Source organism: Hirundo rustica, chromosome 3 (genome assembly GCF_015227805.2).
Source record: "Hirundo rustica isolate bHirRus1 chromosome 3, bHirRus1.pri.v3, whole genome shotgun sequence".
NCBI lineage: Eukaryota > Metazoa > Chordata > Aves > Passeriformes > Hirundinidae > Hirundo > Hirundo rustica.
The window spans coordinates 11508447-11536289 of NC_053452.1; the positions used below are offsets into that span (position 1 = coordinate 11508447).

The 27843-nt window shown below is 43.2% G+C and overlaps 4 protein-coding genes across 21 annotated transcripts in view; 2 read left to right on the forward strand and 2 right to left on the reverse strand.

Moving 5' to 3' along the window:
* CCDC88A (coiled-coil domain containing 88A) overlaps nt 1-5361 on the forward strand; it is a 66915-nt gene extending 61554 nt beyond the window's left edge. For 14 of the 16 annotated variants that reach the window (XM_040057675.2, XM_040057660.2, XM_040057665.2 and 11 more), the window contains 2 exons: nt 607-706; nt 1246-5361. In XM_040057675.2, the coding sequence (XP_039913609.1) occupies nt 607-671 (65 nt within the window). In that variant the 3' untranslated portion in view covers nt 672-706; nt 1246-5361. The remainder of the gene's footprint in view (nt 1-606; nt 707-1245) is intronic. The other 2 variants (XM_040057676.1, XM_040057677.2) reach the window with 2 other exon arrangements.
* Nucleotides 5299-6515, reverse strand: LOC120749834 (prolyl-tRNA synthetase associated domain-containing protein 1-like). Its single transcript, XM_040057682.1, has 2 exons — nt 6418-6515; nt 5299-5836 (listed from the first exon to the last, which is right to left on the reverse strand). Exons 1-2 carry the CDS (start codon nt 6496-6498, stop codon nt 5399-5401), a joined length of 519 nt encoding a protein of 172 aa, XP_039913616.1. The 5' UTR covers nt 6499-6515; the 3' UTR covers nt 5299-5398.
* Nucleotides 6516-8697: 2182 nt separating this feature from the next.
* MTIF2 (mitochondrial translational initiation factor 2) lies at nt 8698-18770 on the forward strand. Of its 3 annotated transcripts, XM_040059172.1 has the most exons (15): nt 8698-8892; nt 9190-9314; nt 10148-10379; nt 10856-10961; nt 11854-12025; nt 12163-12323; nt 12748-12924; nt 13327-13466; nt 13859-13983; nt 14716-14920; nt 15504-15756; nt 16451-16591; nt 17285-17449; nt 17605-17745; nt 18124-18770. In XM_040059172.1, exons 3-15 carry the CDS (start codon nt 10155-10157, stop codon nt 18291-18293), a joined length of 2181 nt encoding a protein of 726 aa, XP_039915106.1. In that variant the 5' UTR covers nt 8698-8892; nt 9190-9314; nt 10148-10154; the 3' UTR covers nt 18294-18770. The 3 variants fall into 3 exon arrangements, with proteins under 3 accessions (XP_039915106.1, XP_058275818.1, XP_039915107.1); XM_058419835.1 differs by lacking the exon at nt 9190-9314 and having other exon boundaries at nt 8704-8742; XM_040059173.2 differs by lacking the exon at nt 9190-9314 and having other exon boundaries at nt 8714-8892.
* Nucleotides 18771-18961: 191 nt separating this feature from the next.
* On the reverse strand, nt 18962-20666 carry RPS27A (ribosomal protein S27a). Its single transcript, XM_040059175.2, has 5 exons — nt 20534-20666; nt 20207-20261; nt 19925-20010; nt 19490-19621; nt 18962-19144 (listed from the first exon to the last, which is right to left on the reverse strand). Exons 1-5 carry the CDS (start codon nt 20579-20581, stop codon nt 18995-18997), a joined length of 471 nt encoding a protein of 156 aa, XP_039915109.1. The 5' UTR covers nt 20582-20666; the 3' UTR covers nt 18962-18994.
* Nucleotides 20667-27843: the final 7177 nt, after the last annotated feature.

Sequence of the window (27843 nt, forward strand, 5' to 3'; positions counted from 1 at the left end):
AAGTTAGGACTTTGCATGATACTGATAAACACTAAATATGTGGCTGCTGCCCAGAAAGGTTTTTTTGTTCAGACTTAGCTGTTCGCTCACAATTGAGGTTTGCCTGGTTCAGGGTTTGCTTGATGTTTTGCTTTCAGTGGCTGGTGAATTCAGATGCTGCATTTTGCATGTTCAAGCTGTTGCATGCAAAGACAGTTTTGTGGAACTGAATGTGAACGTTTCTGTCAGTGTGCAGCAGGTCAAAATACAGTGAAGGAAATTCTCTGCTAGGGTCAGTCAGCTGTGATTGCACCTCATTATTCCTTTTTCTTTCCATTCATGCAGAAGAGTAGGATTGGTGTAGCTAAAGGTGACATACCTGACTGTGGCTTTAGGAATAACACCTGGCTATTGTAAATGCTGAGATGAATGTCAGTTAGTGTAGCTGAGCAGGTACTTGCAGTGAGTTTCTTCTGTCCCTCTCCTCTGTACTTTCCTCTTAAAAACAACCCAAGTGTTAATGTATCCTTTTGCTCTCCTGTTGAGTAGAAAGTGTTTTAATGCATGAAGGGTTTTTTTCATGTCCTGATAAACACAATGAATAACCTGAAATGCTTTTCTCTGCAGATGTGGAAGCTATCCCAGAAAGCAGAAATTCAAAAAGCAGGTCTAGGGAGCAGCAAAGCTCCTAATTCTATTACCCACTACCTGAGCTGTGGGCCAAGTGGTGAGTTTCCTGCCCAACCTGTAAATGAGATGAATTTCATTTACAACAAACTAACAGCATTCCATCTCAGCCCCAGAGCACACTGCATTAACCAGATGTAAATCCTGCTTGCTTACCTGGCTTCTCCCGCGCTCGTTCGTTAAGCCAGGGCCGGTGGCTCTCCAGAGCTTCTTCCAGAGGCAGGGAACCTCATCCTGCTTAGCCTTTTGCCTGTAAAAATGATTTATTTTTATTTTTCCAATCTCCTGAAGAAGAAAGTACAAAGAAATCCCATTTAGAAATAACACTGATGTCAGTTTTTAGATAGGGACAGGTAAATTTGAAAGAATAGTTGAACAAAACTCAAGAGTATTCAGTACCCCACAGAATCTGCCTTTTTATAAAGCTTGGTTTTGGTGTTCTGTCCTCTTCTCGACTTCCCTGAGCCCCTTTGGTGCATGCTGTTAGTGCTGTTAGTGACTGAACTCTGTGTGTTTTGCCTCTACACCTGAAGCTTTTTCTTACAGTCTTTTCTCTTTCTGCCTTTTGACTGAACACAGAGAGAAAAGTGTCCTTCAGTATCTCAGTGTGAAGCCTTTATATCTGAAGTAACAAGACAGCGGCTGTAGGAATCATTAATAAAAATTGAGGGAATTTTTTACATTCTTCGTGACTAGAGCAGGCAAGAAATAAAAACCTACCTACCTTCCTTCCTTCCTTGAATCAAGGAGCTCTACTGGAGTCTACTGCCGAAAATGTGTAGATGGTCTTAGGAATTATTGCACATTGCACTGTTAAGATCTACTGAATAAAGGACAGTTCTCACCTCCCTAAGGACCAAGGATTTTAAGGTCTCAAGAATTACTCCAGGGAAAAAAAAACAAAACAAAACTTTCATCTTCTGTTTTTGAAATTAGCCACTGATTTGCTTAAGCTTCTGCTAATGATTAGCCAAAAACCCCCAAAACTAGCAGTTTCTATTTACGTCTGTAAATCTAAAGGAAATGCTGTAGAGTTTTGTTGAAATGGACTGTATATACAGATACAAAAACCTCACAGCTACTGGCACTTCACTGCCTTATTTGGTTAGCATAATCTGCATGAAATTGCTCTTAAGAAAGTTTATGCTGGTTTTTGTTGCATACTGCAAGAGAAAATTTTGTTTACATCCATGGAAAAGCTCGGTAACTAACAGAAGTGGGAGTCATGGGATAATGGTATTATAGAGACACTGTTTGTCCTTTGTGTTTTTCACATTCCCGAGTTACTCTGCATATGTATGTTCAGACGTTTCTGACAGGAAATTGTCGGGTATGGTTTTCCTATAACTTTTATTTTAATATAAGGCTGTTTTCCACAAATGCCATTTCCAGGATAAGACTGTCTTAAGATGTTTGTGTATTGACTAATTTTTTTTTTTTTTTTACTGTTTGTCTTTTGACATGAGCTGGTTGTGGCTCAGGAGGTTTCTTGATGGCAAAAAGAAATGTAAATAATATCATATGCATTTTAGTTCCCTCTAAGGTTATCTTTTACTAGATACATTTTGTTCATTATTGATTTATATTAAAGTCAGCAAATGTTATTGGTACATTTGGTGGTCGCATATATTTGTCTGGAAAGATTTGTAGCAAGCTCAGAGGAAGTGGACAGGAACTGAGACCCAAAATGAGAGTTTTCTATTTTATTAAAGCCAGTAAGCACATTCCTGTTCTGAGTGTCACATCCAAGTGTCCAACAGGCAGGTCATAATGTCACCTGCAGCTTCCTCAGAAGGTGAGACCCACTGCTCAAGACAGTTCCACACATTCAAAAGTTTGAAATCTTGTCAAAAAGGGGAAAAAAGAGGCATGCACAATAAGCTTCAGAAGGGGAAAAATTCTGTTTGTTTTCTTTAAAATTTGTTTCTTGTAAAAATTTTTTTTGTGATAAAATGAGCTAAAAGATCTATAAGGGCGTAGCGGGTATGACAGTTTAAACACCATAAAGATTCGGAAAATCTGTCTTAACTCTTGACAGCATGTTCAAGCTCATTTCAGGGCTTGTGCCTGGGTTCTCCTCACTCTCTGCTGACAGAGGACTGATGCGGCTCAAACTCCCTAACCAGAACCATTTGTCACATTACCATTACAGAAAAATACATGGCTTGAACCAAGAGATTGAAACTGCAGTGCCAAATGCTGCCCGCGCTGCCAGGATCCGAGTGGGTGGCTGTGTCTGGGGACACTGTCACTGTCGCGACTGGCACACGCTCCCGTATGTGGAGAGCTGCTGGGACATGTGACTGCCCTCACCACACCTGGATGTGTCCTTTCCATCACACAGGGATCCCCTCTGGTTCCACTGACGAGCTCAGCTCTTCTCAAGCTGTCCGCTTTGCTTTGCAGAGAAGTTCCATGGCACTCAAGGAGTCACATGGCTCTCTCTGCTCTGCTGATTCCCCTCTTCTTCCTTTCTTAATCTTCCCAGTCTGTGTCCTTAAAGGGAAATAAAAAAGCAAATTTAACTTGGGAGCAGCTTCACAGTTCCTGGTACTCCCAATGCCAGCAGCTGTGGGACTGTGTACACGGGAGCACACACGCACCCCCTTTGTACCCCAGAAATCCCAAACTCAGCACTGCCAGTTCCAGGTTACAAAGGAGGTTCTCATGCCATACAATGTATATGTTTTATTTACTTTTCTGATAGTCCCTGAGGATTTAGTAACATTCCCAACACCTATTATTATTATTATTTCTAAATTTTGTCCAGGACATGATGCAACCTAACAAAGGAGCTCATGTGTGATTTTTTAGGGGTAGCTGATGATGTATATGTAAATAATGCTTTGATATTAATAAAACTGCCTTAAAGGAATGTACTGAGGTATGAAACAGAACTTTAAAAGCTCTTATTTAAAACTGTAATTTCCTTTACATATTAATTTTTTTAATGTTTGCCATTGTATACATTTATTAATGATGTTATTAAAATGCCAAACCAAATAATTTTTATTCTTACTTTGTGTGTGTATATTTATACACACTTTTTCTGGAAACTGATGTTACTGGAAGGGTATTGGTGTTGTGGTGATGTGTGCAGTGAGTATTTCTTCTGGAAGGAAACTGATAAAACTGTAGCAGAATTTTTCTGGACCATGTGTAGTTTGTTCTGTGTGATTTGTGTAGAGCTGGGTAGCTTCTAACTGTACGCTATTTTGATACTATTAAAAAAAAAAAAAAAAGGACACTGATTTCATAAGTAAATACAAAAAGAAATCATTCTAAATTTACCAAATATAGTATTTGAAGCCTGGTAGTTATTTTTGCTGAGACGAGTCTCTGGATGCCTTCTGAGGATGAAGTTAGTCACACTTCAGGCAGTGCAGATTCCAGGATTGTGCACGTCTTTCAAACAACTTGTCACATTTAAAGCATTCCAGATTTAAAAACCTTGGCAAGTCAAATCTAATACTCTTTTTTTGAATTGATAAGGGATTTTGGGGTACCAGAAAGAAAAACTTTAAGGGGATGGGAGAATGAATGGCAGAGAGAGTAAGGTAAATACTTCTTCTAAAGACACATCTTAATGTATCAATGTGGAGCTAATATAGTGGCACATTTGTCAATCCAGAGCTCATTAATCAACCCAGTATTCCTAAATACCAGATGTTCCCTTCAGCCTATAAAATCACATGTATTTGGACTCTTCCTACAGCTGCAGCATTTTTTGGTCACTTCTTTCCCACTGGCCATGACTCCCAGCATAGATGGAGTTGGTTTGTGTCTGTCAGAGGTGGAGAACCAAAACTGCTGGATGGTGAAAGGTTCTGTCACTAAGAGCTCTGAGAACAGGTGCCAGATCCTTCCAGATGAAGGAAACCATGGTAAGGCTGTGAGTGAAGGAACTTGCCTTACTGCAGATGGTGATTTTTCATAATCAGTTAATAGTAATTGTTCATTCACCCAAGATCACAAATCCTTTTACGTGTTTTTAATTCATGCTCCTGTAGTTTTGATTTCAATTCATCCCCAGCCTGTGCTGATGCTCTTGCCCTGGAGGCATTGTTTGTACTGCCATTTTCCTTGAGCTGCATCCAAAACCCTTTACCTCCATCACCTTAAATTCCATCCCTCGCTCACTGCTCCCCTGGCTTTGGGTTTTGGGGGGTGCCCGTTGCCATGGGATGTTTACTGGACTTGAGGGAGTTTCTGCTGCTTCTGTCTTCAGCACACTATGATTGAAAAATGACAATCAAATGCATTTCCTGTACTGTAGGTGAGTTGTTTTTTTAGGTAAAAAGAATAAAAAGAAAGCAATGTGTAGTGTGTAGGGCATCAGTGGGTGCAGGGACACTCACTCTGTCCTAGGGGTATTGACAGGTGTTCTGCAACTTGGAATTTGTTCTTTCCTAGTGATTGTGAAGTTTAAACCTTCAAGGCCAGTCCCATGCCTGGGAAATTCTAGTTTTATCCTTTTACTGATAAAGACTATAATAGTATTTAAATAATGCCTTTTCTACTTACTAGCTATTTAGTGGTAGATTGCAAAATGTCTTTTTCAGAACATTTTTAAACTTCTAATAACTGAAAGGCAGTATTTTTTCTCACCAGATTATACAATACAAACTTACATAATTGAAACAAAAGGAATAAGCCATTTTTTTATTTGTAATGAAATTTTTCTCTAGTTTGGCTCTACAAAGTCTATGAGTAGTAGAAAAATAAACTTCCTCTATTTGATGTCTTCATCAAAGTGCACGATGATGGGATCGTGGCCTGTTGATCTCACAAACTTCAGGAAGTCATCGGGGCTTAAGCCCATGGTTGCAGAATTTGTCATTGGATGAAAATACACCTTTTCATGTCCCCCTTCAATCAAGGCAGCGTCCAGCACCAGCCTCACATCTCCCTGGTCACAGAAGAGGGCGAGCGGTGTGGCACAGCCCTGGCCCACTTTGAGCTTTTCCAGCATGGCATTTTCATCAGCAAATCTTAGGTTTCCACTTCCAACGCCCAGTTTTTTACCAAGTTCGTTTAAATTGACCTGCCTGTTGTGCAGGACGGTCACCAGCCAGAACCCTTTCTTCTTTTTGTCTTTAAGAAACAGGTTTTTACTGTGACCTCCTTTCATGTGTTGGACGTGCGGCATCATTTCTTCAACAGTGAACACCTGGAAAACAGCACCAGTGCAGTGTCAGACTCTATATCCCGTTAGACTCCCAGCCGTGTGCTGGCAGTATCTTTTGTTAAATATTTAGAAAATACTGAATGTTCTACTCGGCCTAAAAGCTGTACCCTTTTATGAAGGAATTTTAACAGAACACGAATAAAATGTGATGAACTGTTCCGGCACACTTTCAGAATCATTTGTCTCGTGTGTGCAACAATGTCTCGCTTTAAAGCCAGCGCTGGGAGCGCTCCCGTTTGCGACTCCGCACACTTGGAATGACGTGGCTTGTAACTGGCAGCGAGTAAAAGTTTGGAAAGCATGTTGGCTGCCGCCGACTTTAAGGAAAAGAAGTGGATGATCCGCTTCTCAGACTACGGGGGAAAAGGGGGTGGATCTGGAGGCAGAGGCAGAGTCAAAGCGACCAAAAAAATGCCCTCAAATATTCTGCCAGGCCCTGCGAGAACTTCCACATTGATACTTCTGCTAAAACCCCACGCGCAGGACTTTATCCCGCCCTGATCCCGCTAGGCCCCGTTGGCAAGGCAGGGGTTCATTCCCGCATCTTCAGGAGGCCGCCGTACCTGGGGGTGCTCGGCGGTGACGGTGGCGATGCCCAGGTCCCGGAGCCGCCGGTCCAGCGCCTCCCGCAGCTCCGCCGCCATCGCGTCCCGTCCCGCTCCGCCCCTGCCGCCGCGCCGGGCCCGCCCACGAGCAGCGTCCTGCTCCAAGGAACGGGTCAACCCATTAAACTTGCGCTCATTTTTGCTAAGGAACACCTCCCCACGGTTCAGACCGTGGATATGAAATGTCTCCATCCCACATGGGCCTCCCCTCCCTAACAGTTCAATACATTTCATGTTCCTTAAAGCAATTTTCTTCTCAGATAGTGGCATTAACGCATTCCTTCGACGGACATTCCATGTGAACTATTATTTGGTTCAGATATTGGTTTCAAACAGGTATTTGTCTCCATTTAACCTATTAATTTTTTTGTACATGTCCTTATTCTAATTCCAGGTTCTGGTGTGCTCCTTATGTACAGTTTTGCTGAAAACACTGCTCGATAAGAAAGTTACAAAAACTTCAAAACTAAAAAGAAAACCAAAATACATGATACACCCTAAAAACAAAAACTGCATCATTTGTATTTTATTTAAAAGGCAACCAATAATAATCAGGAATTGCAGCTAAGGGACAAAGCCAAACATTAATGGCCACACAACTGGAAAATATTTCTACAACCCAAACCATCGTCCTGATGTATGACATCAGCAATTATTTGTTTTCAGTTTGCCCTTCAGAAAAACGGGCAATCTGTAACGAGCTTTAAATTATAACAGTATGTCTCTGTGGTTAAGAGACATGTGGATAAAATATGATCCCATGCTAATTCCCAGAGTCTTACAGCAGCACACAAGAAGATTTCCAGGCAGCATCCAGTGGAAGATCAACTCAAAAAGCAGATTTGCACTAAACTCTGATGACTGTTTTGCTAAACCTAGCTTTCCAATAAAATGGCTTTTAGGTCAGTCCCAGGCAGTCCCAGGATGTGTTGCCCTTGCAAGTGTCCCTGTAGCAGCCTTTCCTGTGCTAGAACACTCACTGCTTTTTTTTTTTTTTTTTTAACTGTGATCTATTTTTGGGATGATTTTTCCCATTTTTCCCATGGAGAAACACTCAAGGCCCCTGTGCATTTCAAGGTGTCAGTCCCCCACCTTTGAAATGCAGAATGCTTATTTTTTTTAACACTCAGAATCATAAATGAGCAAATACTTGTAGGAAAGATACTGAGGGCAGCAAAACTTGTAGTTATGGCTCTTGCAAATGTGTGGAAAACAATGTGTGTGAACTATCATGGGTCCCCACATTATGGACAAAGAGCATGAAATACACAGCTCAAATATAAGTAAAGGAAATTATGGCCATTACTCTTCACGCACAATTTGCAGTGTCCAGACAGGGATCGCCGCAGCATCAGCACTGTCCCTGGCAGACCCTTGGGATTACCTTTGGGTTTTACAACCAGAATTAACCAGGTAACATTGAGGATTTTTCGTTTGTAGAGCTTCCTCTTAGATTTTTGTTTTCTCTACTCCATTAAGTGCTGCTATTTTAGAGACGCCAAATTAGAGAGGACTTTAAAATCAGACACGTTTAAAGCTTTAGGTTGGACATGGGTGGGCAGGCTTTGCAAAGCACCTTGCTGTCTCCTTGCAGGAAGGAGTAAAACAAATTTAAGTGTGTAGATATATAAATGGGGGGGGGAGGGGGGGGGAAGGAAAAAAAAAAAAAAGAAAAAAGGAAAAAAAAAGTTTCAAAACCCCTAGAATGAGCATAAACTCAGAAAATCTCTGTCCCCTGACGGGGTCCTTGTGCCCCCTCCCCTGAAATGATTTCCCGCCTCCGGTGAGGGCATCCATGTCCCCCCTCGCCTGAGGGCATTTCCCGCCTCCCGTGAGGGGATCCATGTCCCCCCTCGCCTGAGGGCATTTCCTGCCTCCCGTGAGGGGATCCATGTCCCCCCTCCCCTGAGGGCATTTCCCGCCTCCCGTGGGGGGATCCATGTCCCCCCTCCCCTGAGGGCATTTCCTGCCTCCCGTGAGGGGCATCCATGTCCCCCCTCGCCTGAGGGCATTTCCTGCCTCCCGTGAGGGGCATCCATGTCCCCCCTCGCCTGAGGGCATTTCCTGCCTCCCGTGAGGGGCATCCATGTCCCCCCTCCCCTGAGGGCATTTCCCGCCTCCCGTGGGGGGATCCATGTCCCCCCTCCCCTGAGGGCATTTCCCGCCTCGCGTGAGGCAAGGCCCCGCCCCCGCCCGGGCAGCCCGAGGGTCGGAGCTGCGCCTGCGCGGTGCCCTCGCACCCCCTCGCGGCGCGTGCGCAGAGAGCGGCACTCCCGGCGTGAGGCAGGGAGGGGACGTGGGGTCTTTTTCTTTCCTTTCCTTTTCTCTTTTCCTTCTTCAGTCCTTCCTTCATTCCTCGGGCTGTCAAGGCCGGGATCCGGGGGCTCGGAGAAAGGCGCTGCCCCCGCGGCGGGGGTGGGCTGCAGCTGACAGGTATTAATCAGCCAGAATGATGGGCGGGAGAGCAGCAGGAGCGGGAGTGTTGCTCCTCCGCTTTGGGAGCCGGGAAGGGTTTTCCGCAGTCAGAGCCTGGCGTGGGTTTCGCCGCTGTGAGCTGGGCCAGCGTCGCCTTGACCTTGTGTTGCTTATGTGCGTGCAGCGTCTTGTGGCAGCTCCGTGGCTCCCTCGGTTTTACCGATTCAGCCCCTTTAATGTTCTCTTGAGGGTTAAAAAACTCACCAGAATAGCTGGGTTTGGTTGGTTAGTTTGTCATGTGTTCACTTCCGGCAGGTGTTCGGGTGCAAGGGAGGTTTTAAGTGGCACACAGCCATTCTGAGAGGAAGCCAGAGCATTCCCTGCCTTTTGCAGCTGCAGGGAGGGTGACACAAGGACACCTGTGAGAGGAGACATGGAAGGTACAGACTCCATTCCTGAGCAGGACAGAATCACAGAATGGTTTGGGTTGGAAGGGACCTTAAAGACCATCCTGCTCCACCCCGTGCCGTGGGCAGGGGCACCACACCTTCCACTATTCCCGGGGAGCCCCGTCCAACCTGGCCTGGGACACTTCCAGGCTTGTGGCAGCCGCAGCTTCTCGGGGCAGCCTGTGCCAGTGTGGAACAGGCAGCGCTAAGTAGGAGGAGAAGCTCAGGGAGGAGACTGTTGTACAGGATAATTGGCAAAACGACTCAAACCGAAGTTAAGGTGGTTAAAACAAGATGTGGGTGATCTGACAGAGGCTTAGTTGCCGAGCCAGGGCTTAGCCTCACAGGAAGGAGGTCTCTGAGCAGAGGACGGCACTGGTGTCACTGCCATGCTGTGGTCCTTCAGTGGTGCTTTTGTCTTGAAATGCTCAGATAAAGGGCATTTTGCTGGCTTAGAGAGGTAGTTGACACTTGGGTAATTCTGTCAGTATAGCATGAGGAGTGCAAATGTGGGGGGTTTTGTAGGAGATGTCAAAGAATCTGCAATGGAGGAATTAGTAGTTTATATCAGAGATCAGAGGAGAAATATGAAAGTTCTGTAAACTCTTAGTAAATCTGCGTGTCTGCAGTGGAGTAATGGAGAAAGGTAAAGTGCAGAAGGAAATGGAAAAACTGGAACAGTTCCTAAATTGTTTTAAATTTTTTTTGTCTTAAAAAGCCTGTTTGGAAACATAATGTCTGTGCTTTGTTCCAGTCCATTTTGTCCTGAGAAGGAGGATCTTTGAGCCTCAAGCCTGATCTCAACGTGTGCTTTGTGTTTTTAGTGGGAAAATGAACCGAGGGTTGCTGCTGAGGTTTGAAAATCTGGTGCAGCTCCGTGGTGCCTGCCGGCAGCTGCGTGCCCTGTCCTCCAGGGAAGTTTGTGGTGCACAATGGAAGCCTGTGCAGTTGCCTGCACGTCCCGTGGGGTCCCTTCTTCTGCATCCACAGCTCTGCCCAAAACACAGATTAATCAGTGCTGCCTTATCACCGTGCAGACATCTGGCCACAAAGGAGGTAATTACGGGCATCCAGTAATCCCTGGGTTTGTGTAGAAAGTATGAGAGCTCGGGTTAAACATTTTAATTAAAAAAGAAAAAAAAGCGCTTTATTCATGGGTGTAGAAGTTGTTATGAATCTATGAGCCAAAATGTACTTAATGTATAATTTTTTGCCATTCCCTCTCAAATACTTAGACCAATAGCATAATGAATTTTTGCTGATACTGGAGGAAATTATTACAAACAAAAATGGAAATGGTTTTATTGATTTTTTTGTCCTTGTTCTGAAAAATTAAAAATGCAAAAAGATTAAGTGTGCTATACATTTGAAGTGTTCATTTTGACGTGTTGACTCATTCATTAATTGTAATTAATTGGTATTACAGTAAAGAAGATGAGTTTACCTCATATGGCTTGAGACCACTGTCTTTTTAATATTGTTTTTGTTATTTCTTAGTTTATATTCATGCGTATATGTCTAATTCCATGTAGGAGACAAAAAAGAAGAGAAAGAAGATTCCCCTGGCAAAAGGTGAAGTGGAGATAAGGCAGAAGATGACTGTGGAGGAACTGGCACAAGCTATGGGCAAAGACATAGGTGAGAGCCTGCTCTGGAATCTGAAACAGCAACATCTGTCACACACCTTCCACCAGTGGGAAAGGCAAAGATATGTTCAGTGGCCTTAGTTAGTGGTTGTGGATCCTTCTCTTGGGAAGGGAGGTCATGCCAATCCCAAAGGAAATGGTGGGAGACACGGTGCAGTTTAAAGAGAAAAGAAGTTGGGCCGTCCAGATTACCAGGCCAGACATTTAAATGTGAAGAAGCCAGGTCTGTCTGCCCTCTCCAGCAGAAAGGCCTCAGAACAATGCAGGCTGCTCCTTGTGGCTGTGGTTCTCAGGGCCTAAACCCTGGTTTGTCAGAGCTGGACCCGTGTGAGTTAAGAGCTCGTGGCTAAAGAGCGCCAGCCCAAATTCCAGAGTAGGAGTAGGAATCTTGAGTTCAGGAGCAATTTGTGTTTCATTAGAACAGTCATTTGATTAACTGGGAGTGGCAAGACTTGTCTGGAATTGCTCCCTGTAATCATTTTGGACTACTGAAGTATGTTCTGTGTTTCTAGAACCAAAGAAAGGAGCATGTGATCAGATTTATCAAATTTCCTTCCTCCTTGAATCACTGTTTTGCTCTTTGCTTTAGATGAGTTTCAGTTGTTTTCTCTTTTGGAGTTAGTGGAAAAGTAAGCTATGAATATCTGAGTGGAAAATAAGATTGTAGCAGCTAACAGTAATTTTCAGTAAATCTGCAAAAAGTTCTCTGAAAGTACATAGATTAATGGCAACTTCTAGATAAATCTAACTAAAGGAAAACTGCTTGGTGAATAATACTTATTAGCACAAAGAAAATAATGAGAAGTCTGATGAAGCAGGTTGGGTTTTATTGTCCCACATGTTTTTGTGGATGTAATTGTTAAGTGTGTTTATGTTTGCTGCAGATCATATTTATGAAGCGCTGCTGTACACAGATATTAACCTTGATTCAGTAGAACCAGATTCTGTCTTACGTGAAGACCACATCAAGATGATTGTTCAAAAATCAGGAATGAAGTATAAGTCGGCAAAACTGAAAGAGGAAAAGGAAAGAAAAAACACAGATGCTGTGAAGAGGTACGCTGTGAACTGTTCTTTTTGGGGTGTTTGGGGAGGTGGCGGCCTCGACTGTGTGGCAGCGAGTGCTGTGGTGGACACGGCCCGGTGAATTCCTTTTTAGGCATTTACAACTCCTATTTTTGCTGCAATTACAGACCTCCTGCAGACCCAGCAGTACTGACCCCACGGCCCCCCGTCGTCACCATCCTGGGACACGTGGATCATGGGAAAACAACCTTACTGGACAGCCTGCGGAAAACCCAGGTGGCATTGATGGAAGCAGGAGGCATCACACAACACATTGGGGCTTTTATTGGTATGATCCAAGTCCATGTGCTCAGGTGTAACACAATTTCCTCTCCATCTCACACAGCCAGCTGATTTGCTGCCGTTTCATTGGGGAAAAAAAGTTGCCACATAAACGGTGAGAAAGGAAACCGTGACATGAAACGTCTGTTGCTGATACCTGTCATAACTGTGTACAGAGAACTTTGAAATGAGTTGAGTTGTCTGCACAAGTTGACGTTAGGCTATTTTGGATTATGGAAGGTCCCAGGACACTTTCTCTTTCCTGAGGATTTAACAGCACCTTTGACCTTCATGCCAACAATTACCTGACTCTCTAAAACATGTCGTTATTATTAAAATGACATGACTCTCAAAGGAGCGATGCTTGATCTACAACACATCAAATAAAGCTGGGTGAAAGGCTGATGTTAAGCTGTGTTGTTTGTTCACAGTGCACATGCCTTCTGGGGAAAAGATTACCTTCCTTGACACTCCTGGCCACGCAGCCTTTTCAGCCATGCGGGCGAGAGGCACCAACGTCACCGACATCGTCATTCTGGTGGTGGCAGCAGAGGATGGAGTGATGCAGCAAACCATAGAGTCCATCCAGCACGCCAAAAATGCAGGAGGTACGGAGTGGGGGGGCTTTGGGAACCTTGCTTTTACCTTTCAAAAAAACCTCCTTGGACTGGAATCCACAGAACCTGGGAAGTAACTGTCCTAGTCCCATTCATCATCCCCTGCTATGTTTGAAAATGTACTGAATGTTGCAGTATTACAGAAAGAGCCTAAAATACGAATATTTAGCAAGACGGGTTCATTGTTTGGGGTTTTATATCTTCTCTACGTGGCTAACTCCTCCAGCTTCCTCCTGGTAGCTGAGATCTCGGTGGCTGCTCAGGGAGGAGGCACCAAGTGAGATGATCGGTTCTAAGCGGTCATAACTCGCTCTAACCTTTTCTAGCAGCTGTGGTGGTAGCAGCAGGTTTTGATTAGGTTGGTTTGGCTGAGTTTGTGTGTTCTCTTTTTAGTTCCTCTTATCCTGGCCATTAATAAATGTGACAAACCTGAAGCTGATCCTGAAAGAGTAAAGAAGGAATTGCTGGCTCACGATGTGGTCTGTGAAGAGTTTGGAGGTGATGTTCAGGCTGTAAATATTTCTGCACTCAAGGTAAGATTGTGGTAGAAAAAAAATGATGGTGTTCACGTGTTTCTAATATGTGCAGGGAGACGCATTTTTATTTGGCAGCTGAAAAATAAAATGCCTCTCTTCCTGGTATCTGATATCTTTCCATGAGCTCAGTGCTACTGGCTCTTGCCAGAATTATTTGATACACAGTGAAGTGTATTTTGAGGCTCAGACTTGCAGCAAGCAATAATATCTCATTTTTCTACTGGTAATTCAGTCCAACAGTTTTGTGTCTGATGTCCTGAAGTCTTGCCTGGGTGTTAAATGTCATCACATTTCAGTGGGGGGGAATTTGGCATTAAAGATTGAACTTCTGATCTCACTTTGCATGGGCAATTAATTTATTCTGTGTGCTTTTGTGTGGTTTTATGCAGGGGGAAAACCTGATGGTTTTGGCAGAGGCAACTGTTGCTCTGGCAGAGATGTTGGAACTGAAGGCTGATGCCACGGGACTGGTGGAGGGCACGATCATTGAGTCTCGGAAAGACAAAGGGAAAGGGTGAGTCAAGTGCCACCTCTGCAGCTTCAGTGGAGCACTTGGTGACAACACAGACACTCCAGAGAGGGGACTTGTGCCTCAGTAAATAAAGCTGGAAAGCCTTCTTTGCAGTGTTCCTAGCCAAAGTCTTGAAATACTACTCTGCAACACAAGAGGTTATAAACTGATGGGGCAAAATTAATCATATCCCTGAAATGAAAATCCTGTGATGAGAAGCAGTTTAAAATGATAAAACTTATGTAATTTTTAAAATGTCATTTAAAAAGCAGGAATGATGAAATTAACAGTCAATACATACAAAATTCTTGACAAATTTTGTGTAACATGACATTCTGCCCTTAAGTGTCTTAGTTCAATTTCAGGTTCTGTGAACAAGGTGTGTTCTGGCCTCTTTAAAAAAGAACTGAATCCTACAAAGTTGCTGGGATTTGGTGTTTGGGGTTGGGTTTCTTTTGGTGGTGGTTCACTTAATGTGTGAAATCACCCTATTGCTGGGTTCACAAATGTCAGATTTGGGATTGATCTGGAGAAATGAAGAGTACAATACAGATTTTGGAGCTTTTTAACTAAATGAAAAATTTGGTGAGTGCTTTAGTAAATCATCACAGGAATATTCTGCTTGTAATGGATCACAAATCCATTCTGGTTGTGTTGTGCCTACACTGACCATGAAGACAGGGAGAAACATCACTTGAATTTTGTCTGTTATTTTTCTCCTCTGCTCTTCACTAGTCCACTCACCACAGCCATCATCCAGAGAGGAACTCTGAGGAAAGGATGTGTTCTGGTTGCAGGGAAGACCTGGGCAAAAGTGCGTTTCCTGTTCGATGAGAATGGCAAAGCTGTGGATGCAGCCTCACCAGGCATCCCTGTGGAAATCATGGGCTGGAAGGAATCCCCTTCAGCAGGAGATGAAATCCTTGAAGTAGAGTCTGAGGTACAGAAAGAACTCTTCAGTGCAAAGCTCAGACTGCTGCAAGGATGGGAAGGAGCTGAGTAAAAAAATAAGTGAGAGCTTTTAATCACCTGGATAATCCCATGAAAGGTCGAGAGTGGGGGTTAAGGGACCTGAGCTAGATGCTCTGGAAGAGGAATGAGGATTTGCATTTTGGCTCTTTCTTCTCCACCTTTCCTCTGCTGGACTGTCCTCATCCCCACAGAAACAATCCAATACTTGAGGAGATCAGTGTTTTAATTTGAGTAAGACATAACTCTTGTCTGACAAAAAGAAAATGCATAAAATACAGCTTGAAATAGGTGTTGTGTGAGCTGGAAAAATACCACATGAAAGTATGAACAATAATTCTCTTCTGCAGTGCAGAGATACTATAAAAATAGGCCTTGAGTCATGTGGTAGCTCAGGGAGGAAAAGCTCATCTCATTCTCTGCCATGTGTGCTGCAAAACCTATAGTTAAAAGTGAAGGAAAATAAGCGAGCCTGTAGAGAAGATGCAAAAGGATGAAATTGCAGGGTGTTTGATGCAGTACTTTAAAGGTAATGTTTCTGTCTTCCTGCCCAGCAAAGGGCACAGGAAGTTGTGGCTTGGAGGACCTATGTTGAACAACAGGAGAGGATGAAGAAGGATCTGGAAGTTATTGAAGCAAAGCAAAAGGAACACAGGTTGGAATATGAGAAGCAGCAGCAGAAGCTGGCCCACCTGACTTGGAGACAGAGGAAGGCAGTGCTGTACAAGGCCAATAAGCATCTGATGTTCTCAAGGCCTAAGGAGAGAACAGAGGTGGATGAAAACACGCTGTCATTAATAGTTAAAGGTGCTGTCCCTGTCTGCGTGCTGCTCCTGTGGTTCTGTGCTTCTCAAATCCTCAGTCTGAATCAGAGCTCTAAGCTAAACACAGTTTCTGTTACCAAAAGTTTGATCAAAACTTTGTTACCAAAAGTTTAAAACCATTATTGAACTCTCTTAAGAGCAGGGGCATCAGAAAACATCCAGAGGTCAGGAGGATGTGCTGTTAGCAGGGCCACCAGAGCAACAGGAAAACTTAACGTGCCCAAAACACCCAGGAGCTCCTGGATGAAGCCCATACATATAAACCCCTATTATGTATATACACACATACATAAAACCCTATATATGTAAAAAAACCCCAAGCTATAAGCATTTTGCATCAGCAAAATAGAGGAAAATAACAATTATGTATTTAAGTGGGATAGGAGGAACTTGGTTTAACCTCATTTAGTGATACTCAAGCACTGACTGTAGTTTGAAAACCTGCAAACTTGACCTGACAGTGACAGCAGATGTAGAGCTGCTGTCCCTTCTGTATTTATCCAGTCTATTTCTGGAATTGACAGACTTTTTGTTTGGCTTTTAACGTATTACGCAAAATATAGCAAGAGTTACAGTTGTCAGAAGACTTTCTGTTGCGCAGTGTGGAGTTGACATTAGTTGTATTTCTGTGTTTTTGACTTACACAAAGCCAGCAGTACTTCCATTTGTCCATGCAGGTGATGTGGATGGATCTGTTGAAGCTATTCTGAACATTCTGGACAGCTACGATTGTGAGGATGAATGCAAACTGGATATTGTCTACTTTGGAATGGGAGATATCAGTGAAAACGATATCAATCTTGCTGAAGCATTTAATGGTGTGTGTTTAAAAATCGTGTTACAGACTTACTAAAATGGGTGGGCCTCAGTCAGGTTTTGTTTTCTCATTAATTAGCAAGGCAAATTGCAGGAGGGGAGGCTGAAAGTCTAATGGAAATGGAAGGACTCTGGAAAAGCTCTTGCCAGAAATTCAGTTGTTAAAGGTTAAATTCTGGCTTTTCACCCTGGCTGCTTTATGAAGCTCATGCAGGGCAAAGCTAGAAAAGCAGGTTAGAAAATCGTTTCCTTTTGCTCAGGGAGGCAACTGGATGTAGGGCTGAGTCAGTTGTTGCTGTTCATACCCCATAATTCTCACCTGCTACAGAGAGTGAGGTCACTGCTCCTGCTATAGCTCACAGGCGGGCAAGAATCATTCAGAACTCACTTCCAGCTTTATTTGGACAAGTAAGTTGGTTTTCCAGCCCAAAATGACAGGTCTGTGTCCTTTGCATGAGCTGTGTGTATTTTCTGCTTTGATATCTCCAGCTCTATCATCAGGGACCTTCTATGGGGTTTTTTGGGCCATTTATTTTGGTAGGTTTGTAGCAGTCCATGTGCCAGTGGGAGAAGTAAATGGTCCCCCCTTAAAAGAGAAGCAAGAATAAAATGTACCCTGTGCTGCAGAATTTCACTTTAGCTGTTCAAAGACTCATCCCTTGTAGTCATCACTTGACAGTTGTTTCATTTAACAGGTGTAATACTTGGATTCAGTGTGAAAGCCAATGAAAGTATCAAAAAGCTGGCTGATAAAAAGGGAATAAAAATTAAACTTCACAACATTATCTACAAACTTATAGAAGACTTGAAGGATGAGCTGAACAGCAGGCTGCCCCCAACTGTGGTGGAGACTACAATAGGTGAGTTTTCATTGATGCATTTTTGCCTCAAAATTCTATGCTCTTCTGTAACCGCTTTTTTATCTTAAAGCAGGACAAGTAGAAAAATGGAGCCTGCTTCTGCCTCGTGCCAGTTGGTTATTTCTGTGGACTTCAGTTTTACTTTTTTCTTTTAGGGGAAGCTTCTGTTCTTGACACCTTCTCTGTCACAGTAGGAAAAAACAAAATTCCAGTGGCTGGATGCAGAGTGCACAAGGGGCTCCTGGACAGAAAAATGAAGTTTAAGCTAATCCGCAACAGCGATGTTATTTGGAAAGGTGAGTGGAATTGCCACAACACGGGGATTGTGTTCAGTATTTTTAGATATTCCTAGTTTCCTGGGAAGCCTGTGCAAAGGATCCTAGAGAAATCCTAAATTCTGTCCAGGATGGAGACGAAAGCCACCAAATGCCAGTGTATCGTTTCCAGACTTTTTTCCAACCACTATCTTTGGTAGGCTGGTAGGAGCATCACAGGATCTACCTGCCAAAAGGAGCTGGTGTCTGACTTCCATTAACCACAAGCACCCCCAATCCCTGTTTTCCTGCTTTCCTTGTGGAGCTACAAAGTGAAACATTAATCCTGCAGGAAGGGTAAACCAAACCACTGCTCTGCTCTGCAGCTGGTGGCGTGTCTCATGCATTTTCTCTTTGTAGGATGTTTATCATCACTGAAGCACCATAAAGACGATGTCCAGGTAATAAAAACAGGAATGGATTGTGGATTGAGTTTGGACAAAAATCTGGAGTTCAGTATTGGAGATGAAATTATCTGTTATGAAGAAAAAGAAGTTCAACAGACAACTTCCTGGGATCCAGGATTTTAAAGACATTTTCATGTGAACACTAAAGGATATGTATTATGTTCCTGGCTGACCTTTAACTCTTAACATTAAATGAACTTTCAGAGATGCACAGGAGCTGTTCTTTACATCAGAGAACTTCAGATACATTTTACATCTGCAATGTTCTGCTTTTCGATCATGTAAAGTCTGCCCTCACTGGAACATGAGATAAACGACCAGGGTAACGACAAGCACTTCAAGTGTGCAAAACCATCATGGTAAAATATTTCTGATAACAAATATCAGTTATCAGTTATTTGGTTCCAAAATAACTGAGCCACTTCCTTCCTCCCAGTGCTGCTGTGCAGTGTTTCAGTGTGTTGGCTGCATTTTGTCACCAGGCCTCCCATACCCAATTCTCTAGCACTGACCCACTTGCAAACATGATTCTAGACTTCTGAATTAACTATTTTTCCATATCAGAACTGTCTCACATTAAAGAAACCACTTCTAAGGTTATCTTGGGTGTTGTTTTTTTGGGTTTTTTTTGTTGTTGTTTTTCCCCTTTTACAGCCTGTACCCAGTATTCTTTAAATCAAATTGGTGCTCCAGTTTTACACTACGTATTTCACCCTAGCTGGCAGGCAGCACCCAAAGGTCCACAGATTTTTCTTACTCATCAGCAGAGAGGAAACACAGCATCACAGAAATAAAGAAGTTCAGATTTTTATTGTCTGGTACATTTACTTGTCTTCTGGCTTATTGAAGCAGTATGTCAGACAGCACTTGCCACAGTAGTGTCTGTCGAAGTGACTGGCCATGAAGACTCCAGCCCCACACTCCTCCGAGGGGCACTCCCGGCGCAGGCGGCTGATCTTGCCGTTCTCATCCACCTGGGAAGGACAAACAGGCAATGGTTCACGTACACTCTCCACCTTTTAGCAACAATAATCATTTTGAGTATTTGCCATTGGCGTAACAGTTTCTGAAACAGCAACTCAGCAACTACAACAAGCTCCTTGAAGTACGTGTCAGAAGTGCCCAATTGCAACAGATTGTATTGTCAGAAGTGCCCAATTGCAACAGATTGTATTTTATTTAACATGTGGGATATCTGCAAATAGGAGGAGTTAAAATAGTAAATACACCAGAATCTGTGCAGACCAGTGACAGGCTCCATATCCTCCCTGGTGAGAGCTGAGTTTCCACCAACTTTCTCCCTCAGTTATTCTACCTACCTTGTAGTACTTGAGCACTGCAAGCTTCACCTTCTTTCTCTTATGCTTGTTCTTCTTGGGAGTTGTGTAAGACTTCTTCTTCCTTTTCTTAGCACCACCACGAAGTCTCAGCACCAGGTGAAGGGTTGATTCCTGTTTGTAAAGCACAAGAAATAGACTCTAAATGCTTTCTCATGGCAGGGGCAGCATTTAAACAGCCCTCTTCCTTCTGCCTAGAGAAAATACATCTCAAGTGACAGACATGTACTAAAGCTGTAAAAGGATTATTTGCTGTTAAGGTGGCATCCCAAGCTCTCTGCATTAACACTACTCCAAATCCCTTGATTTCACTGAATTTATTAAAAACCTTTCTCAGACTCAGCAGCAAAGGTCCGTCAGCTCTGCCTGTGCCAATTCCTGGGTACTGCACTGCTGTGTCCTGCCTTTCCTACTCACTTTTTGAATGTTGTAGTCGGACAGTGTGCGTCCATCCTCCAGCTGCTTCCCAGCAAAGATCAGCCGCTGCTGATCTGGAGGAATGCCTAATAGTGACACAAATCAAGAATAAATGAGGGACGTGAGCTACAACATGCTGTAATAAAATCACGATCGCTGCAGAAAATTACATCTGTATAAGACACGCCAATCCACAAGAGTGGAGGACAGAATAATACATACACCGTATATTGACTGATTGATATAAATATATAATAGTCAATAAATGCCTTTAGAGCTTACCCTCCTTATCCTGGATCTTCGCTTTTACATTTTCTATAGTATCAGAAGGTTCAACCTATTATGAAACAGAAGAACAGAATCAAAACGTGTGACACATTTTAATTAGCACAAAAAGGTCGAAATACCACGAGGAGCTCCCGGCACAGGCCCAGTGCTGCCACGGCCATTCCGGCTCCTACCGCGTGGTCGGAACCGCCCCGGCAGCGCAGGGCCGCGTCTCCCCGCGCATGCCGGGCTCTCCCGGCGCATTCCGCTGCCTGCCGGCACATCCCCGCGTTTCGAAGCACCGGCAGGCACGGGCGGCGCGGCCCGGCGGCGGCGGCTCACCTCGAGGGTGATGGTTTTCCCCGTGAGGGTCTTCACGAAGATCTGCATGGCGAGGCGGGCAGGGGCGGCGCGGCAGGGCCGGAGCGCGGACTGCCCGCGCTGCTCGCGGAATGGCGGCGGCGGCCCGAGAGAGCGCCGCGCCCGCACGCACGGGGTTTCCGTGCGCGTCGCAGGGGGGGGCGTGCGGCTCGCCGGGACTTCGACTCCCGGCATGCCCCGCCGGCGGCAGCCGCGTTTGCGCCTGCTGGGAGGTGTAGTCCCGTCACGGGAGGCGGGGGCGGGAACGGCGGCTCCCGCGGTGCATCGCGGTCATCGACGTAAGGGGAGGAGGAGGTGCCATGGCGGGTGAGGCGGGGCCGCTGTGAGGCGAGGAGGAGGTGCCATGGCGGGTGAGGCGGGGCCGCTGTGAGGCGAGGAGGAGGTGCCATGGCGGGTGAGGCGGGGCCGCTGTGAGGCGAGGAGGAGGTGCCATGGCGGGTGAGGCGGGGCCGCTGTGAGGCGAGGAGGCGGGGTCGCGGCGAAGGCGGGGTTCTTCAGCCGCGTGCGTTGGGTTGCTGTGTGTTACAGTGGCCGTCGGTGGGGTTGTTAATTTTAGGGATAGCGGGTGTTTGACGTAGCTGCGTGTCCGTGAAGGCCAGTTGGATGCGACTTGGAACTACCTGGTCGAGTCTGGAGCTGCCTAGTGGGAGGTATCCCTGCCCATAGTGAAGGACGGAACTGGATGAGATTTAAGGTCTTTTCCCACCCAAACCATTCTGGGATTCTGTGATTCTCCACAGCATGAAATCTCAGAACTCGATGGCCTGGTTTCTGAGGAGGCAGTTTAAACATGCCTCACAGGGATTTTGCCACCTGCAGGTTCCTCGAGATCAATCACAAGTTTATATTTGGGCAACAATTTTTAAAACTAGAAAGGCTGTAGGCAACTTGGGAATAAAGGATCCCTGAGTCACGGTTTGGAGATTACTTGTTAGGTGGTTTTATGCTTACGGGTCAAATATGGGAAAGGTTAAAGCAGAATCGAGACCTGTTTTAATAAATCAGCTGGGGCCATTTTAACAATTTCAACCCTTCTGTGTTTTGATGAGAAACTGAAAAAGTAGGTTGTGCTGGGTAAGGGCTGTCTGAGAAGTGTTACATTATATATAGTAATGCATTTCATAAGATGACAAAAAAAAAAAAAAAAAAAAGAGCACTTAGCAGTATGTAAAAAGTGGTTTGCTGGGTTTTTTGTCTCCAGTCGGTATAAGCAGACTGGTTGTGATCTCTGTGTTGTTATAAAAATCAAGGATTGATACATTTTCAGCTGTTTTTTGTGCCCCTGTAAATGCTGCAGTAGAGTTAGGGTAACTACAATGAATTCATAATCCCAAGAATAACAGTAGGGCTCATGCTTGAAAACCACTTTTCTTAACTTTATAGGAGTTTTGAAAATATAAAGCTGTCCTAAACCAGGAGAAAACCAACAAAATTAAAAAAACCTGTGACATTTATCTCACATGCCCTCTCTTAGCATTACCAGCCCTTCTGTGCAAAGGTTCTTGCTGAATTTCCTGAGGGATTCTTGCCTGTCTGCCTTTTTCAGACTCTGAGATGAAAAAGGCCTAGAATAAATCAAGATTCATAGTTTTTGAGATGGGTAGGAATAAGGAATACCGGCTCTGCTTTTAAATGTTGAGTTGGATCAGTATTTTAAGATACTAAAATGCACAGCCCCTGCTCCCTTGGTTTTCCATAACTGTAAGTGCAAAGGACATTTAGTGTCCACCTAGAGAAAATATATGTTATTACATGGTGTTGCAGCTGTCCAAATAAGTGCTGGTTACCTTAGTTTTAAACAATATTGGTGAATATTTAATCTTAGGTGAATTTAGAGACTGCCTTATAATGAAAGTTTTTCTACATTTTCATCATCTTGAACAGTGTTACTTTACTTTTGGGTTTTTTGTTGTTGTTGTTGATGTTGTCATCTTAGAGCGGCACCATGAAGTTTACTCTATAATTTTCTCTATTAATTTTATTTTCATTCTGCCCTGCTTATTAGAATGTTCTAGAAAGTTGTTTTCCTGTTCATTTCCCCTCTATGAATGCCGTCTCCAAAAATACATCCATAGATAATGCAGTAGGTTGCTGTATGCAAGGATAGCCTCACTTCAGCCAAATGGGAATGTGTTTATTGCCAGAATCAAGAATGGTTAAAGGAATGCAGTTTTTTCTTCAGAGGAGATTAAAAGCTCTGAAATCTGAGCCCACAGCTCTGTTATACTATAGGAAAAGAGCAATGGAGCTTGAGGTAATTTAACAACGTTTAAAATATGTGCAAAATGTGTTGCTTTAATTAAGACATTAGTAATTTAGTTGTCTCTGGCTTCTTTAATTTATATTCTTGTTTTATTTTCATATGGCAGCTGCTAATGATGGTGTAAAACCTTGCTAACATGAAAACCTGAATTAACTGATGCTGCTAAAGGTGTTTCATAAAAGATCATCTGTCTGAGGGAATTTTTTCAGTACTTAAAAAAATACCCTTGGTTTAAAAAAAAAAATTTCTTAAAAATATATTACTTTATAAAGTTTGTGGGGGTTTAGTTGTTGTTGTTGTTTCTATTTTTTAAAGGCTTTAATAGTTTTGACTCTGAATTTGACTCTGACATCTGAATTGATGAGGTACTACCGGGGTTATCCTGCCCTGCCATGTTTTGTATTTCATGATGTCCCTGGTAAAACAGCTGAAGAGTCACTTGGATATTTGGAAAGGAAAGAAGAAAAGTTTGTGTGCTGTGCTGTAGCAATTAGAAATATCACAGGTCACCCATCACACTGAATGCAGCCCTCACAGGATGTGTTCTTTTGGTGACCCTTTTGCTGTTTTTAAAAGTGCTGCTGTGACATCCCTGGCTCATGGAGTCCATTTTTACCCATTTTCAGAGGTTCTTCCTTGGCCCTTTCTCTAAAGGAACTGAAATTGCAGAGCTCAGCTTTTCTGTGTGTTGTGAAAACTGACAAACTAATCTGAAATCTGTTTTCTTGTGTACAGATGAAAATGTACAACTTGAGGCTTTTCCAAAAGAATCCAGAGTCCTGGAAGCAGTTGGGCATTAGATACTGCTGAAAGCCCAATAATACAACAGTCTATTTCTGAGTGCAGAGATTCCACTGCTAATGGAATCCCTGGATATCAAACGCACAAGTTAGTTCATTAACTCATCCCTTATCGCCCGCCGAGTAACTGCTACTCAGAATAGCTCTCTCCTGTTTCTGGCCATTGATTAATTAGATTAATTCTTCCCAAATCACAGATGTTATATTTTCTGTAATTTCAGTTGAAAAGCAGTATATTCTAAGAACTTCCAGCCCCTTGAGATTTATCTGTCAGTGGTCAAATGCATCTTTTTCTTTCTTCTATGTGTTCTCTTCCTTAGACTGTTGTTGCTTAGTTATGACACCAGTTGTAATTCTTATTTTATTTCCTGGCTGTATTTCAGACCATTCTATAGGAAGATTTTCAGGTTACCATCTCTTCTGTGTTTCTTGATATTGTCATTCTGGGACATTTCTATTTACAGGAAAAAAATGTTCTTTGTATCTATGTTTTCAGTTAAAAAGGTTAGATTTTAATATCACCTCCAGCCTTTCCCCAGTGTTCAGGGAAATCAGTCAAGATCAGTGTGGTGCTTTATGTTAGGGAAGGGGAGCTACCCTTTCCCCTGTAACCATACACAAATACAGAATAATCCTGCTCGTTGATTTTTCAGGTGATTGCTTCTTTCTGTTGGAAAGCCGTCCTAACACTGCATTAATTCACTGTCTCAGTGAACAGTGGATTAGAAAACTACAATTTTCATTTATGGTTTTTACCTCAGCCCGTCACAAAAAGGATGAGTTTGGGCTGTTGGAAGAAATGAGCAAAAAAAGAAAACACAGCAAAATTTTAATAACAAACTTTAAAACTTGAAATTTTAACTTAGCTCCGATTGCAGCTTACAAATTACTTTGGATTCAGTGCTCCTTTGGGAAACTTTTCATGGAGAGAACTCTGCAGGCACTTGGCTTTTAGTGGAGCCTCTATGAGCTAACTCTTGGGCAAGCTGCAACCTCAGCACTTAGTGCTTAGGACACACAAAAATAAACAGAGTCCTGCTTGGTTCCAAGGTCTGGAAGTTTTCAGAGAGGCTTTTTCTTGCACTGCCAGACCCAGGGGCAGAAGCTCTCCAGGCAGCAGGAACTCAAGCCAAGGGCAGACAGCTGCAGCAAATCACATGGGCAGTAAGTGCCAGGAAACCACTCTGCAGACAAACCAACACATATCTGCCTGGGCTGAGCTAAGAGAAGGGCTTGAAATTAAAGACAAAATTTCTGAAAATTAGGTTTTCTGCATCCACACATAGTTATTTGCATCTAATGTGCTTTTTGTGTCTTGCTCCAATGAACTGCCCTTGACTTCTGTGCCTGTGGCTCCTCTGTCATTCTGTTGCTGTTAGGGGTTTTAGAAATGATTTTGAGTGCAAGCAGAGATTTTGGGCTTTAAACCTTTTAAATGAAAATACACACTATTTCTCTTATGTGTCATTAATTTCATCACCCTTACTTTTTTCAACTCAGTCTTTGGATTTCTAATCCACATTGAGTTCTGCAGTATGCTTAATATGAATAGTAAAAAGCTTTTTAGGGCAAATTCAGGATATTTAATGTGGGGTTTACTTTTTCTTAGATGAATTGGTATTCTAAATTATACCGCCGGTACTTTGTAAGTCTGGGCCAAGACAGAGGTTGCTTGGAGAGAAAATAAGCATGAAAAGTTACCACCTCAAAGGGCAGAATACTTGAAGATGGGAAAGATGCCAGGCTGATGGAACAAGTTTGCTGGCAGCTCCTCTGCACAACAACAGAGGGAGCGCTTACAGCAGGCAAGTGAAGAATCCTCCTCGCTCCGGATGAGCCGTAGGAAACGCTGAGCATCACAAAGAATGCTGAGAATGCTTCTACCGACAAGTATCAATCATTTATCCATGTAATGTGTCCGTGTGAGAATGTTGCATGCTTGTATTTTAACTGGAAGTGTTATTCTCCGCAGAGGAGAAAGCTCTGGAATGGTATGGAAATAGTTTGTGCATCTCTATTGCCGGCTTCAGTACATCAGGTGTGGCCTTGCTGTAGTCTGCACAAGGGTTTAAAGTCAGTGGGAGTGAACTGCTCTGAGTGGGGCCTCCTTAGGAAGCTGGACTAAAGGGATGCAGTATAGGCATGTCCCACTGCTTGCTCTTTTGGTTTGTTCCCTGCTAGGTCATTGCTAGAGTCGTCATACAAATTAGATTATCAAGATAATCTAACAAATCCGGTCAAAACAACAAATACCTCCCTAGAACAAATGTAGGCTTTGGTCACGTGCATCCACCTGCTCCTTGGGCTGCTGTGGGAACTGTCTGGGTTGTGGTCCATATTAAAGTGTAAGAGCCCGTATGAGAACTTGGCCCAAGCTGATCCTTAAGAAATGGATAATTCAGCCTTAAGGAAGGGAGGATGCCTAACTGCAGATTCCCTGGGTATCTGGTGGCAGAGCCTCTTTTTAGCTCTCAGCCCACAGCCAGCATCAACAGGAAGAAAACTGAATGTCATTTGCCGTTGTAACTGTGCTACATGTTCCCAAATAACCATTATCTCAGTAATTATGCTACACGTGGCTACTGCTGGTTTGTTTCAGTTTTAATGCATTTTGGCACTCTTTAAAGGCGTATTTATTATATGGATAAATGTGCAGAGTTAGGATTCACAAGAGAACTGTAGTTAAAAGAAGAATTACCAGTGTACAGATATTGGAAGTATTGTGTGGATGAGGAATGGAGAAGGGTGTGGAAGTTTGCTTTTCAACATATGCCCTTAAGTATCTAACCCTTAAGAATGTAACAATATAGATCATATTTTGACCAAAAGAGTGAAAACAGTGAACAAAAAGGTCACTCACTGACTTTGTTACTGCACGGAAGCTGACCATGCAAGAAAGCAGTGCAGATGTAACTGCCGTACTCCCCAGAGTGATGTCATGGTTCTTGTTTAATGTTTGCAGTAGCTGGGAAATGAAAGTGCTTGTTAAGTGAAACAAGACAGTGAAGGACCAAACCACAAAGTTTTATTCTTTTTTTTTTTCTTTTTTTTTTTTTTTTCCCATTTGTTGCCATTTGCACTGTGCAGCAGGGATTTGTAGCAGGAATTTCCAGCAGGGGTTCATGACTGAATGGCAGGCCTGAGTTAAGTGCTTCTGTTGTTGACATATTTACTTGTTAGTTGTTTTTTATTTAGCATCCTCTTGAAGGAAATCAAGCTCAATAAGAAAGTGCAGGTGCAGTGTCAAATGAGTACTATCCAAAGCAAACCAGGAAGGATTGTACTGGTGTGGCCTTGTGTGCCTCTTTTTCCTTCAGAAGAGCTTGGAGTCCCCCAATCCAATCAGTTGCTAACCATCCACTGAGATTTAATCCAATATAGATGCATGCTTTATTCAGTAACATCAAGAATTTTCAGTCACTTCATCTTGAAAAAGAAAAAAAAAGCTCTCTAAAAAATTCTCTAGCAAGGTGTCAATGTACTTTTACCCAGACTGTCCATTAAAGCCAAGTAGTATTTTAGCAATATTCAAACACCAAAAGTTAAGTATAAAGAAGAAATGGAATTTCATAAAAGCTAGAGATATCTGTAAATGTCCAAACAAGTTTAAGGATCCATGCCTTGCAAAACTTCGCCTCCAATCTCAGATATTATTTTGAAGGAAAGGTTGGTGGTTTCATAACAGGAGAAGCATGAGAGCTGTCTTGTCACCTCACTGGTAGGAGAGATTCTGAAATATTTTGGATACTGGCAGTACTCAGACTTCTTTTTTCTTTTTTGTTGGTCAAACTTCGAATGTATCATTTTCTCAATGCCTGACTGACTTGGATGAAACTGTCTGGTCAAAATATGATAAGTAGTTGTGAGTTTCTAAAATACTTGAAGAATGAACACAATGTGCAGGTGCACAGCATCATGGTCCTGTGCAATTTGTTACTGCCAACCTGTAAGAAGCTGAATTGCTTCCTGTCTGTACTTGACTGGTGTGCTGCAGTCACTCCCAAAGGGCAGCATTATACCTTGATTTATGCAGAAATTAGGCTGTTAACTAACAAGATCTTACTGAATGGGAGATTATAGCTATGGGAATGAGAGGAAATGGGAGGTTACTTCCATAACCTAATGGCCAGGACACTTACTGAATGAGGAAGTCATAAGCTCTTTTTCCTGCTTCATGGAAATCTTCTGATTTAAAATTAATTCATTGT